This window comes from Bombina bombina, chromosome 2 (assembly GCF_027579735.1).
Source record: "Bombina bombina isolate aBomBom1 chromosome 2, aBomBom1.pri, whole genome shotgun sequence".
Classification (NCBI taxonomy): domain Eukaryota; kingdom Metazoa; phylum Chordata; class Amphibia; order Anura; family Bombinatoridae; genus Bombina; species Bombina bombina.
Window position 1 is genome coordinate 1,199,208,891 of NC_069500.1, and position 15,326 is coordinate 1,199,224,216.

The 15,326-nt window shown below is 38.1% G+C and overlaps 1 protein-coding gene across 4 annotated transcripts in view; it reads left to right on the forward strand.

Moving 5' to 3' along the window:
- Positions 1-15,111, forward strand: part of FRG1 (FSHD region gene 1) — a 76,614-nt gene extending 61,503 nt beyond the window's left edge. For all 4 annotated transcript variants that reach the window (XM_053703902.1, XM_053703900.1, XM_053703903.1 and 1 more), the window contains one exon: positions 14,937-15,111. In XM_053703902.1, coding sequence (XP_053559877.1) covers positions 14,937-14,973 — 37 coding nt within the window. In that variant the 3' untranslated portion in view covers positions 14,974-15,111. The remainder of the gene's footprint in view (positions 1-14,936) is intronic.
- The last annotated feature ends 215 nt before the right edge of the window (positions 15,112-15,326 follow it).

Genomic DNA, 15,326 nt, shown 5'->3' on the forward strand with positions numbered 1-15,326 from the left:
ATGAAGGTTCATAATCATGCAGTGTACAATTTGTGTTTAACATCCCTTTACCTTTTAAGTATTTACATCAACTTTTGATATTTCACACACCTTACTGTATTAATGGTACTACATTAAATATATTTTAATGTTTATCATTGGGTTGAATAGTATTTTGACATAAGTGTAAGTCTGATATAGTGTCATTGTTCCGTCAGCACTTTGAGACCTGTTGGATTTGGTTAAGTTGTAAGCTGCATTTTCATGATAATGAATAAAATCTATAGCAATGAGCTCAAGGGTGAAAGTTTTTTTGTTTTCTGTTTCGGTGTTTTCTCTACAACTTACCCACACAAATCATATGTTGTATCTTTTTTTTTTTTTTCTGGCAGACCGCATTTTTTTTTAGAAAGTAACCAAAAATGGCAACTGCCACCATATAGGATGCAAAATAAAATGTGTGTGTTTATCATATTTACAGCATGTATGGGTATACAGCATCATGGGAGTAATTTTTCTTCTGTTATGTGTGATCAGTCCACGGGTCATCATTACTTCTGGGATATTATCTGCTCCCCTACAGGAAGTGCAAGAGGATTCACCCAGCAGAGTTGCTATATAGCTCCTCCCCTCTACGTCACCTCCAGTCATTCTCTTGCACCCAAAGACTAGATAGGAGGTGTGAGAGGACTATGGTGATTATACTTAGTTTTTAGAACTTCAATCAAAAGTTTGTTATTTTACAATAGCACCGGAGCGTGTTATTACCTCTCTGGCAGAGTTTGAAGAAGAATCTACCAGAGTTTTTCTTATGATTTTAACCGGAGTAGTTAAGATCATATTGCTGTTTCTCGGCCATCTGAGGGAGGTAAAAACTTCAGATCAGGGGACAGCGGGCAGTTGAATCTGCATTGAGGTATGTAGCAGTTTTTATTTTCTGAATGGAATTGATGAAAAAATCCTGCCATACCGTTATAATGAACATGTATGTATGCTCTACACTTTAGTATTCTGGGGATGGTATTTCACCGGAATTACTCTGTAAAAGTACATTAAACCTTTTATTAGGTATTTTTCATGTTAAACGTTTTTGCTGGAATGTAGAATCGTTTGCATTAATGAGGTACTGAGTGAATAAATATTTGGGCATTATTTTTCCACTTGGCAGTTTGCTTGTTTTAATTATGACAGTTTCGTTTCTCTCTCACTGCTGTGTGTGAGAGGGAGGGGCCGTTTTTGGCGCTCTTTGCTACGCATCAAAAATTTCCAGTCAGTTACTCTTGTATTTTCTGCATGATCCGGTTCATCTCTAACAGAACTCAGGGGTCTTCAAACCTCTTTGAAGGGAGGTAGATTCTCTCAGCAGAGCTGTGAGACTTATATAGTGACTGTGATTTAAAACGTTGCTCTGTAATTTTTATGTTTAAAATTTAATTAGTGTTATTTTACTAATGGGAACAAACCTTTGCTAAAAAGTTGTGTTGTTTGTAAAGAGTGATGCTATAACTGTTTTTCAGTTCATTATTTCAACTGTCATTTAATCGTTTAGTGCTTCTTGAGGCGCAGTACATTTTTGTTAAATAAAATTGTAACCGAGTTGCATGTTTATTGCTAGTGTGTTAAACATGTCTGATTCAGAGGAAGATACCTGTGTCATTTGTTCCAATGCCAAGGTGGAGCCCAATAGAAATTTATGTACTAACTGTATTGATGCTACTTTAAATAAAAGCCAATCTGTACAAATTGAACAAATTTCACCAAACAGCGAGGGGAGAGTTATGCCGACTAACTCGCCTCACGTGTCAGTACCTGCATCTCCCGCCCGGGAGGTGCGTGATATTATGGCGCCTAGTACATCTGGGCAGCCATTACAGATAACATTACAAGATATGGCTACTGTTATGACTGAAGTTTTGGCTAAATTACCAGAACTAAGAGGCAAGCGTGATCACTCTGGGGTGAGAACAGAGTGCGCTGATAATTCTAGGGCCATGTCTGATACTGCGTCACAGCTTGCAGAGCATGAGGACGGAGAGCTTCATTCTGTAGGTGACGGTTCTGATCCAAGCAGATTGGATTCAGATATTTCAAATTTTAAATTTAAATTGGAAAACCTCCGTGTATTACTAGGGGAGGTCTTAGCAGCTCTTAACGATTGTAACACTGTTGCAATACCAGAGAAAATGTGTAGGTTGGATAAATACTTTGCGGTACCGGCGAGTACTGACGTTTTTCCTATACCTAAGAGATTAACTGAAATTGTTACTAAGGAGTGGGATAGACCCGGTGTGCCGTTCTCACCCCCTCCAATATTTAGAAAGATGTTTCCAATAGACTCCACCACACGGGACTTATGGCAAACGGTCCCTAAGGTGGAGGGAGCAGTTTCTACTTTAGCTAAGCGTACCACTATCCCGGTGGAGGATAGCTGTGCTTTTTCAGATCCTATGGATAAAAAATTAGAGGGTTACCTTAAGAAAATGTTTGTTCAACAAGGTTTTATATTGCAACCCCTTGCATGCATCGCGCCGATTACGGCTGCGGCAGCATTTTGGATTGAGTCTCTGGAAGAGAACCTTAGTTCAGCTACGCTGGACGACATTACGGACAGGCTTAGAGTCCTTAAACTAGCTAATTCATTCATTTCGGAGGCCGTAGTACATTTAACCAAACTTACGGCTAAGAATTCAGGATTCGCCATTCAGGCACGTAGGGCGCTGTGGCTAAAATCCTGGTCGGCTGATGTAACTTCTAAGTCCAAATTACTTAATATACCTTTCAAGGGGCAAACTTTATTTGGGCCCGGTTTGAAAGAAATTATTGCTGACATTACAGGAGGTAAGGGCCACGCTCTACCTCAAGACAAAGCCAAAGCTAAGGCTAGACAGTCTAATTTTCGTCCCTTTCGGAATTTCAAAACAGGAACAGCATCAACTTCCACTGCACCAAGACAGGAAGGAGCTGTTGCTCGTTACAGACAAGGCTGGAAACCTAACCAGTCCTGGAATAAGGGCAAGCAGGCCAGGAAACCTGCTGCTGCCCCTAAGACAGCATGAACCGAGGGCCCCCGATCCGGGACCGGATCTAGTGGGGGGCAGACTCTCTCTCTTCGCCCAGGCTTGGGCAAGAGATGTCCAGGATCCCTGGGCGCTAGAGATCATATCTCAGGGATACCTTCTAGACTTCAAATTCTCTCCCCCAAGAGGGAGATTTCATCTGTCAAGGTTGTCAACAAACCAAATAAAGAAAGACGCGTTTCTACGCTGTGTACAAGATCTATTATTAATGGGAGTGATCCATCCGGTTCCGCGGTCGGAACAAGGACAAGGGTTTTACTCAAACCTGTTTGTGGTTCCCAAAAAAGAGGGAACTTTCAGGCCAATCTTGGATTTAAAGATCCTAAACAAATTCCTAAGAGTTCCATCGTTCAAAATGGAAACTATTCGGACAATCTTACCCATGATCCAAGAGGGTCAGTACATGACCACAGTGGATTTAAAGGATGCTTACCTTCACATACCGATTCACAAAGATCATTACCGGTATCTAAGGTTTGCCTTCTTAAACAGGCATTACCAGTTTGTAGCCCTTCCATTCGGATTGGCTACGGCTCCAAGAATCTTCACAAAGGTTCTGGGTGCCCTTCTGGCGGTACTAAGACCGCGAGGAATTTCGGTAGCTCCGTACCTAGACGACATTCTGATACAAGCTTCAGGCTTTCAAACTGCCAAGTCTCATACAGAGTTAGTTCTGGCATTTCTAAGGTCGCATGGATGGAAAGTGAACGAAAAGAAGAGTTCTCTCTTTCCTCTCACAAGAGTTCCATTCTTGGGGACTCTTATAGATTCTGTAGAAATGAAGATTTATCTGACAGAAGACAGATTAACAAAGCTTCTAAATGCATGCCGTGTCCTTCATTCCATTCAACTCCCGTCAGTAGCTCAATGCATGGAGGTGATCGGCTTAATGGTAGCAGCAATGGACATAGTACCCTTTGCACGCCTACATCTCAGACCGCTGCAATTGTGCATGCTGAGTCAGTGGAATGGGGATTACTCAGATTTGTCCCCCACTCTGAATCTGGATCAAGAGACCAGAAACTCTCTTCTATGGTGGCTTTCTCAGCCACATCTGTCCAGGGGGATGCCATTCAACAGGCCGGACTGGACAATTGTAACAACAGACGCCAGCCTACTAGGTTGGGGCGCTGTCTGGAATTCTCTGAAGGCTCAGGGACAATGGAGTCAGGAGGAAAGTCTCCTGCCAATAAACATTCTGGAATTGAGAGCAGTTCTCAATGCCCTTCTAGCTTGGCCCCAGTTAAAAACTCGGGGGTTCATCAGGTTTCAGTCGGACAACATCACGACTGTAGCTTACATCAACCATCAGGGAGGGACAAGAAGCTCCCTAGCAATGATGGAAGTATCAAAGATATTTCGCTGGGCAGAGTCTCACTCTTGCCACCTGTCAGCAATCCACATCCCGGGAGTAGAGAACTGGGAGGCGGATTTCTTGAGTCGCCAGACTTTTCATCCGGGGGAGTGGGAACTTCATCCGGAGGTCTTTGCCCAAATACTTCGACGTTGGGGCAAACCAGATATAGATCTCATGGCGCCTCGCCAGAACGCCAAACTTCCTCGCTACGGATCCAGATCCAGGGATCCGGGAGCGGTTCTGATAGATGCTTTGACAGCACCTTGGAACTTCAGGATGGCTTATGTGTTTCCACCCTTCCCGCTGCTTCCTCGATTGATTGCCAAAATCAAACAGGAGAGAGCATCAGTGATTCTAATAGCACCTGCATGGCCACGCAGGACTTGGTATGCAGATCTAGTGGACATGTCATCCTGTCCGCCTTGGTCTCTACCTCTAAGACAGGACCTTCTGATACAGGGTCCATTCAAACATCAAAATCTAACTTCTCTGAAGCTGACTGCTTGGAAATTGAACGCTTGATTTTATCAAAACGTGGTTTTTCTGAGTCGGTTATTGATACCCTGATACAGGCTAGGAAGCCTGTTACCAGAAAGATTTACCATAAAATATGGCGTAAATACCTATACTGGTGTGAATCCAAAGATTACTCCTGGAGTAAGGTTAGGATTCCTAGGATATTGTCTTTTCTACAAGAAGGTTTAGAAAAGGGTTTATCGGCTAGCTCATTAAAGGGACAGATCTCAGCTCTGTCCATCTTGTTACACAGGCGTCTGTCAGAAAATTCAGACATCCAGGCCTTTTGTCAGGCTTTAGCTAGGATCAAGCCTGTGTTTAAAACTGTTGCTCCGCCATGGAGTTTAAACTTAGTTCTTAACGTTTTACAGGGTGTTCCGTTTGAACCCCTTCATTCCATTGATATAAAATTGTTATCTTGGAAAGTTCTATTTTTAATGGCTATTTCCTCGGCTCGAAGAGTCTCTGAGTTATCAGCCCTACATTGTGATTCTCCTTATCTGATCTTTCACTCAGACAAGGTAGTTCTGCGTACTAAACCTGGGTTCTTACCTAAGGTTGTTTCTAACAGGAATATCAATCAAGAGATTGTTGTTCCATCCTTGTGTCCAAATCCTTCTTCAAAGAAGGAACGTCTTCTACACAATCTGGATGTAGTTCGTGCCCTCAAGTTCTACTTGCAGGCAACTAAAGATTTTCGCCAAACTTCTTCCCTGTTTGTCGTTTATTCTGGACAGAGGAGAGGTCAAAAAGCTTCTGCTACCTCTCTCTCTTTTTGGCTTCGTAGCATAATACGTTTAGCCTATGAGACTGCTGGACAGCAGCCTCCTGAAAGAATTACAGCTCATTCCACTAGAGCTGTGGCTTCCACTTGGGCCTTTAAGAATGAGGCCTCTGTTGAACAGATTTGCAAGGCTGCAACTTGGTCTTCACTTCATACTTTTTCCAAATTTTACAAATTTGACACTTTTGCTTCTTCGGAGGCTATTTTTGGGAGAAAGGTTCTTCAGGCAGTGGTTCCTTCTGTATAATGAGCCTGCCTATCCCTCCCGTCATCCGTGTACTTTTGCTTTGGTATTGGTATCCCAGAAGTAATGATGACCCGTGGACTGATCACACATAACAGAAGAAAACATAATTTATGCTTACCTGATAAATTCCTTTCTTCTGTTGTGTGATCAGTCCACGGCCCGCCCTGTTTTTTAAGGCAGGTAAATATTTTTTAAATTATAATCCAGTCACCACTACACCCTTGGCTTCTCCTTTCTCGTTGGTCTTTGGTCGAATGACTGGAGGTGACGTAGAGGGGAGGAGCTATATAGCAACTCTGCTGGGTGAATCCTCTTGCACTTCCTGTAGGGGAGCAGATAATATCCCAGAAGTAATGATGACCCGTGGACTGATCACACAACAGAAGAAAGGAATTTATCAGGTAAGCATAAATTATGTTATTTCCAAAATATTTCAGTCATACACTTTGTTTCCACATTTACTATTTATTCACCTTCACAAACGTTGGCATTTAAAGGAATTTTAAACTGCAAGGTCTCTTTAAAACCATTCTCTTATTTTAACCCTTTACATGTGCTGGTTAGTGAAGATCTCACACTGGGAGCCACCATCTTGGAATTTAAGTATACCCAGACACTGTGACACAAATGGTGGGCATTTGCAGATCAGTGATATTGTTTTCTGGACAATCTGTCTTGTTCTCTTCAGTTTAGAGTGCAAAATACAGAGTGGGAGCTGTACATTGCTCTTATTTCTGAGGCCTTTTTATATTTATGTAACTTTTAAACTATATATATATATATATATATATATATATATATATATATATATATATATATATATATATATATATATATATATATATATAGTACAGCAAATATGTAAATCCCCTGTTTTCTTTTTTGTAAGCTAACACAAAATGCAAGGTACAGCTGTTAAAAGGCAGTAGCTTCACTAATCTGTGAAAGCTCACTGCTTTTGTTACAGGATACAACAATACGCAAGCTACAAAATGGCGGTGCCCAGTCTGAAGATGCAGAGCTTTACTAACGGCTTCTGTAATTAGTTAAAATGAGAGAGGCTTTAAAGAGAGCTGCAGGTACAGGAGGAAAAACACAAGCATAGTGAGTAGTAACCATGTTACTGAAGTTGTAACCGTGAGTTTAATGTCCCTTTAAGATTACATACCTATTTGAAAATTAGAAGATAACATTGAATTTCTTTTTTTGTCACCATTAAAAGAAAATATTGAAGAGTAATTGCAAAGAGAAAATCACCTGACAGAATATTCGGATTATCCTAAATTATGAAGGTATAATCTAGATTTTATTAAAGACACAGAGACGAGTATTTTGCATTCTCTTTTTTTACTACTTAAATGCAGTTTTTAAAAGTATACATAATAAGTACAAATAACTGTCAAATTTTGAAAAGAGACCGTAAAACAAAAAACAGATGAGTAACCAATAAGAATTGAGAACTGATTAGACTAAAACAACATGGCCAATCAGGTTGATAATCTAACCTATAAACTGTCCAATATACAGTAACACATCCTCTTTCTTTGTAACTGAAGAAGGAAACAAAAAGTCCATCATGAAGAAATAAACCCATACGAAAAGGCAACAGATATCACAGAAGAGTAGAAACTTGAGGAGAAGCATCATCCGTGAGGAAATACCCGTCTCATATGCAAGGATTGAAGAACAACTGGAAGACTGAACCAGATGAGGAAAACTTGATTGAAGTTTCGTCTTTTCACAGAGATGAGATGGGACAAAACCACTTAGGAGTATATCCCTGTTATTGATTGGTAACTGAAACAAATATACAATCAAGATTAATAATATAATAAAACAAATAAAGGTTGGGAAAATCTAACAATATAATATAGTGGAGGGAAAATACTTGTCTCTGTGTCTTTAATAAAATCTAGATTATACCTTCATAATTTAGGATAATCCGAATTTGATTACAAGACCAGAGACTCATATTTTGCTAGATTAAAGCAACTAACAAAGTAAGTTAAGCAAGGCGTGTTCAATGGGTTTAAAATAAAATTGTTTAAAAACAGAATCGGAAGACCAGTCAGCTGCATCCAAAATTTGTTGAAGGGTAGCAGCTTTCAAAAATGCTTTAGAAGCGGCTGATCCTCTAACAGAATGAGCAGAAAAAGACATATCAATACCTGCTTCACTCATAACCCATTTAACCCACCTGGCTATATAAGTAGAGGATACAGGATAATGAGGAGGAATAAAGGATAATAAAAGTTGATTAGAAGCAGAAGAACGAAAAGAAAAAGTTCTGCGTTCATACTCTTTGAGACATACAACCACACAAAGGAGAGTTTCAGAAGGTAAATAAAGATAGAATATAGAGGTTGAAAAAGACAGTTCTTTTAGAGATAAAGAAAGTAACACCTTCAGGAGTAAAACGTTTAGAATTAAAATCTAAAGCTCTAACATCAGAAACTCTACGAAAAGAAATTAAACACAAAAGGGTAGCTAATTTAGCAGAAAGTTGTTTCAAGGATAAAAATTCATTTGAAGGCCAAGATTTAAAAAGGAAAAATATAAGATCAACATCCCAAAAAGAAGAATATTTAGGAGCTAAAGGTCTTTTGAGTTTAATTGCTTTCATTAATTTGCAAATTAAAGGGTGTTGACCCACAGGAAAATTATTAATAAAAGAATGTTTAGCCGAAATGGCAGATCTAGAAACATTGATGGTTCTGTAAGCTAATCCCGAATCAAAAAGAGATGTAAGGAAATTAATGATATAAATTATATCAACTGAAAGGGGATCCAAACTTCTTTCCACGCACCAGCTTGACCATCTGGTCCATGCGGAAAAATAGCATTTTTTGGTCCCGGGGGCCAATGAGTCTTGAAGGAGTTCCTGAGCTTGTGATAAACCTTGGAGAGATGAAGATTGCCCGAAATTGACCATGCTATGAGACGAAGAGATCCTTGAAGGATAAGATCGTGAGGATGACCTTCTGGATCTGACAAGAGAAGGGGAAGAACAGGATGGTTGACAGACAATTCTAGAAGAGATGGGTACCAGGGTTGAGATGGTCAAAGGGGAGTGATTAGGAGAATTGAAAGGAGATCCCGACGGACTACTGATATGGTTCTCTGAATCATTGAGAATGGGGGAAACGCATAAGCTGTCCGAAGAGGCCAGGGGTGAAGAAATGCATCGATCGCTAAGGCATCTGGAACTGGGCGCCAACTGAAATAAGGACAAATCTGATGATTCAGTCTCGAAGCGAACAGATCCATTGAAAAGGGACCTCTGAGAGATTGAAGCGAATGAAAAACTTGATGATGAAGTTTCCAATTGCTGGAATCTGTCAGATATCGAGAACCCCAATCTGCTGCCACATTGGATAAACCTGGCATGTATTCTGCCCTGACAGAAATATTTGTGTCCAAGCAAAGATTAATGAATTCCTTCGTAATAATCGATAAATCTCTCGATTTTGTACCACCGAGGCGATTCAAATAACGAACTGCAGAAATATTGTCCATTCTGAGTAAAATGGACACAGGCAAAGGATCTTTGACAAAACTTTTGACTGCAAAAGAGCCTGCCAAAAGTTCTAAGCAGTTGATATGAAAACGTTTTTCTTCTGAAGACCATTTTCCTCCTGTGATTGAGGGTCCACAACGAGCTCTCCAGCCCGAACGACTGGCATCGGACTCTATGATAAGATCTGGAGTTTTCCCAAAAATGGCTCTCCCGTTCCAAGCTTCTATATTGGAGAGCCACCACGAAAGTTCCTCTTTGGCTTCTGAAGAAAGAGGAATTAAGTGAGAATATGAGAGACCTTTCTGAAGATGACAAATTTTTAAACGTTGAAGTTCCCTGTAATGAAGAGGAGCAGGGAAAATAGCCTGAATAGAGGATGAGAGTAACCCAACTATTCTGGCTAAAGTCCTGATGGGAACTAAAGATAAAGAAAGAGTTTTTGAAATCTCTTTCTTGATATTCACAATTTTCTCTCTGGGAAGGCTGAGTGTAGACTTCAATGTGTCTATTTGGAAACCTAAAAAGGTTAAAGATTTGGTTGGAGAAAGGACGGACTTCTCTTTGTTGACTAAGAAACCTAAATTTTCTAGAATATAAATAGTCAGATGGAGTTGTGAATTTAGAATAACAGAGTTTTGATTCATAATCAAAATATCGTCTAAATAGATGAGACAAAGGCCTCGAAGGCGAAGCCAGGTAATTATAGGTTTCATTAATTTGGTGAAAATCCAAGGAGCTGAAGATAAACCGAAAGGCATGCAAGTGAAGCTCCAAGTCTTTCCTTCCCAAACAAAAGTGAGACATTTCCTGTGCTCTTGAGCTACTGGGACAGGGAGATAAGCATCTGTTAGGTCTAATCTGACTAAAAAATCGTTGTCTAAAAGGCATTCTCTGAGAAGATGAATACCTTCCATTTTGAAATGTTGATAGACAACGAAGGCATTTTAAATTCTTATTTAAATTTATAACTGGGCGAAATTGACCATTTTTCTTTTTTACGAGAAAAAGATTGCTGACAAAACAGTTTTGAATATTTGAAGCTGGTTCTATTGCTTGTTTTGCTAAAAGGTTTGAAATTTCGTTTTGAACTAAAATTCGGTCTGAAACTGAAAACTTTATTGGAAGGGGAAGAGAATTTTGAACTGGAGGAGAAATAAAATCTATAAAAAGACATGAAACAGTGAGAAGAACCCAATGATCTGTAGTGATCAGATTCCAGTTGTGTGTGAAAAGAGATAATCTGCCTCCTATGTTTTGGGAAGAAATCTGAGAGGGAGGAAAAGAAAGATTTACCTTGAGGTGAGCAGGATCTTTGCCTCGAACGCTGAAGTCTTGGGTTCCAAAATCTTCCTCTGGATGGAAAGAAGCTTGAGGAGACTGGATTCTGATATTGTCTTTGATTGTGGAATTGCTGATTGGCAAATTGAAACCTATTTGGGTATGAAGCACGGCCGGGAAAGCGGCCTCTACCTTTCCCAGCCTGTTCAGAAAAACGATCCTGGTGAAAGATCTTTTTCATTGGTGATCTCACTTTATTAAGATTGGAGAAAGTATTTACAAAACTATTTAATTCTTTGATAAAAGTATCGCCAAATAAAAGGCCATTTGTATCGGTATGAATCTCATTTATTGCGAAATCACACACCCTGGGGTCAATTCTTCTAAGAATATTGCGTCTGCGTTCAGTGTACATAGCAGAATTGGCGTTCCCTAAAAAGGTGAGCATTCTCTGAACCATTCTCTGACAATGACCGGGTCTAACAGAGAATTATCGTATACAGCTTGTTCCGATAAGTCAAAAAGTTTAGCTAAGGGGCCAATGGTGTCTAACATTTTGTCCTGACAAATTTTCCACGCCCTATCCATCCCTTTCTTTCATTTAAAACCTGGGGACCCTATAAATTTTAACATTTTTGGACCAACTTCAGGGGTAGTTCTTGCATTGTTTGGCAGAATTGGTCTAGGACATTCTGCCCTCATTTTGTTTCTAGAATCCCTTTTTAAAGGTTGGCGGAGCTGGAAGTCAATAAACTCTGCAATATCAGATGAAGGGCACCACTCCGCAGATCTAGGGTGGTGCAAATCATCTGCATTAAACATAGGATTTCCTAGGCAGTCGAAAAATTTTACTTTTTTAGAATCCAAATGTTTGGATTTTTAAGGCGTTTTTTTATTTTTTTAATCTTCGGAGAGGCCGAAGAATCTTCAGATGAAGAATGAGAAAAATAAACTTCAGATTTTACCGAATCTAAAGAAGAATCGGAATTAATATCTGTATCAGAGCAAACTTCAACATTATCATCTTTGGCCAAAGCCTCTTCCATAAGTGACCTCTTGGAAGTAGAGGAAATAGCTGGTGTTTTTCTTCCTTTCCTGCAAGGAACGGCAGAGCCAGATACAAGCTGGCGAGATTTCTTTACCAATTTCGTACTTGGTTTTTATACCACTAGAAATTGGTCTTTTTCTTTTAGTAGCCTTTTTTGAGAATTTGTCAATTAAAAATGTTATTTTTTCCAGCATAGAATTCATGGAATTGTCAATCATTTTTTGTACACTCTCACAATTAAGTGAAGGGTTAATATCTGGGGAGACATGTTGAATAAAATAAAATATAATAATGTTATAAAACTTATTTAAGTAATAATAAATAAATACAAAACTATATTAAAATAAAGTATATTAATTTAAAAGTAAATATCTTATCTAAGTAAATTTATGAAGAAAATTACCCCAAAGTATTTATGATTAAACAATGAATTTGTAGAAAGAAAAAATTTTCTCCAATGTAATTAAATGATTTGAACAGGAGATGGAGCCAAAGCTTTACAAATAATGTTTTAGTCAGGCAAAACGGAACAATTATTGCCAGTTGGATCGCAACAAAGTATACAAATGAGCACCAACGGCAAAACAGCAAGGAAGGGCCAATATTATACGAACAGAAATAGAAAAAAAAGACAAAAGGGGAAACAAAATTTTTATAACCAACGATTATTATATGATAAAACAAAGTAACCAACGAAAATATTGTAAAAAAACAAAAACGGAAGTAAATATAAAAAGAAAAGCAAATAAGAAATGATTGAAATTACAGATAATTAAATAGAGAATATATGAGAGAGAAAATAAATAATGCAACACATTTTGTTTATTATCCAGCACAATACTTATCTTTTCCTGAAGCAGTAAAAGAAAGAGGATGTGTTACTGTATATTGGACAGTTTATAGGTTACATTATCAACCTGATTGGCTATGTTGTTTTAGTCTAATCAGTTCTCAATTCCTATTGGTCACTGATCTGTTTTTTGTTTTACTGTCTCTTTTCAAAATTTGACAGTTATTTGTATTTATTATGTATACTTTTAAAAACTGCATTTAAGTAGTAAAGAAAGAGAATGCAAAATATGAGTCTCTGGTCTTGTAATAAAATCTTCTTTCAAATTTGTCACCTTGCATCTATTTTAAATAAGGGGTGATCACATACTAGCCGCCTTGAGTGTATGAGTCATCCTTGCTTCCTCTTACAAATAAATAGTCAGACTTCCTCTACATTATTCAAGTAAAGTGGATGAGGTTCTGAGCCATCCTAAACACATAGGTTTGGTGTCTGTCAACCATCATTACAATAATGCAAACCTTTACATTTTGTCTATTGTTTCATCTGTTTATGTGTAATTATAGTCAACAAATGGGGAGTCACAATTATGTGAATAACATTCTCACTGAATATTTTGTGTACAGATTGTGCTTTGTCTCGTTCTTTAGATCAAAAACAGAATCTGTAACCTAAGTTTTCAAAATGCTGCAAATTGCCTAAACCAGCATTTTGATTTGCAGATTGTAGAATTTGCTTTTTGGCTTTGCTAGGGAGCATTAACCTTTTAACGCCGTTATGCCGTTCTATTCCGTCATATTTACACTGGGCTTTAAAGCCGTTATGACGGAATAGAACGTCATATCAAACGGCTGTCCTGAAGCCTTCTGCGCTTCAAGGACTTGATCGCGGTCTGGAGGGCGTTCCTAGGGTTGTAGGGACGCCCCCCAGATGCGATCCAATAATTGAAATCTCGCGATCGTATGCACGATCGCGTAGTTTCAATTTGTCTACATCGGAACAGGTGTTCCGATGTAGACACTTTAACCCTGTCACGAAAGGGTTAAAGGGACATTCCAGCTTAAATGTTTTTATTTATTTATGCATAGAAGTCACACATCAGTTTTGAATAAGATATATATATATTAAACAAATTAGTGAAACATAAAATATTGTTTCAACTCACACAAAATGCCTTTTCGAAGTCCTCATGACAAGTTTCAAAACGCCCCTCAGGAAAAACCTTTATTTTCAGTGTGTTGTAGGCTGCTGACGCTGTCCAATAATTTTTAGTATGTAAATGAGTCACTAATAGCCCGAGTCTGCGCATATTCATGCACATTAGCTATTGTTTTCTTCATCTCACTAAAGTTATATACCAGGAGGTGGTAGGCAGATGCATATGTGTATATTATTTAAAATTAGTGTATATATACTGTGTTATAGCTTGGGGCTCATGAATGTGTTTAAAGTATTGTATTTAATTTTAAAAAAGATGTGACAGAAAAAAATATAAAATTTTGAAGTTAAAGGACCAGTAAACACAGTAGATTTGCATAATCGACAATACAATAGCATTTACTCTGAATTTCAAATGAGTAGTAGATTTTTTTTTAAGTTATGTATATTTCCACTCCCCCTGTACCATGTGATAGCAATCAGCCTATCACAAATGCATATACGTATAGTCTGTGAGTTCTTGCATTTTTTTTTTAATGGAAGTAAATTGCAAAGTTGTTTAAAATTGCATGCTGTATCTGAATCATGAAAAAGTAATAAAACCGGAGTGTCCCTTTAACGATTAATTTAATTAGAAATATTTACCTTCCTATAGTTATACTGATAAACAAATCTGTATTGTGAAATTGCTCTAACTGAAACGCTTTTAAAAACAATACTTACTAAGGCTGTTTGCTGGTAACAATGCAGCTGAGAACTTGTCAGCATTACGGAGTAAAACGGTAATGTGCAACGTCACAAATGCACTGCGCTTGCGCACCTGATGCACGTTACCAGAACTAGTTCATGAAGCGCATCCTTGGTCGTATATTAATACGACTTACAACATTGGCTATGGTATGGATAAAAAAACAGGGGGCAGTGGAAAAATTATAATTTTAAAAACGCTATATATAGAAAAATAGTATATATTGCAAAGTGAAATGTTTTAATCTGCATATTAGATAGTTGATGGGAAAAGTGCTGAAATGTTTCTTTAAGACAAGCACAAGTTTTACACAAAATCCTTTTAAATGTTTAGAAATATTTACATTGCTTTTTTCTGTATGTTAAATTATCATTTATTAGCGTTGACCTTTATGTTTATCAAGTCAAGGCTGTAATCCTTTTTTGTTTATTTTACAGACGATCTAAACTAAAAGCCGATAGATACTGCAAATAAGAATGGAAAGTTTCTTCTCGAACATCATTGCATGATAATGGATTGGCATCTGTATATTTTTTTAAGTGCATTTGTATCTTTTTAGTTCTGTTGCTGTTAATTTGGATTCTTATTTCATTAAAACATTTTTATAATTTTTCCTGTTGTGTGATTTAACCATATTTATTCTTATTTTTTTATAGTGCACTGCTTATTTAAAGGGACAGTTAAATGTTTGTATATGTGTGGTATATACCAGAAATTAAACACTACATTGCAATCCATAGATACAACCCTTGTTCCTTGCAGTACTGGGGGCTAGCAGAACACATTCAGTGAGCCAATGACAAGATGCATTTTTGTGTAGCAACCAA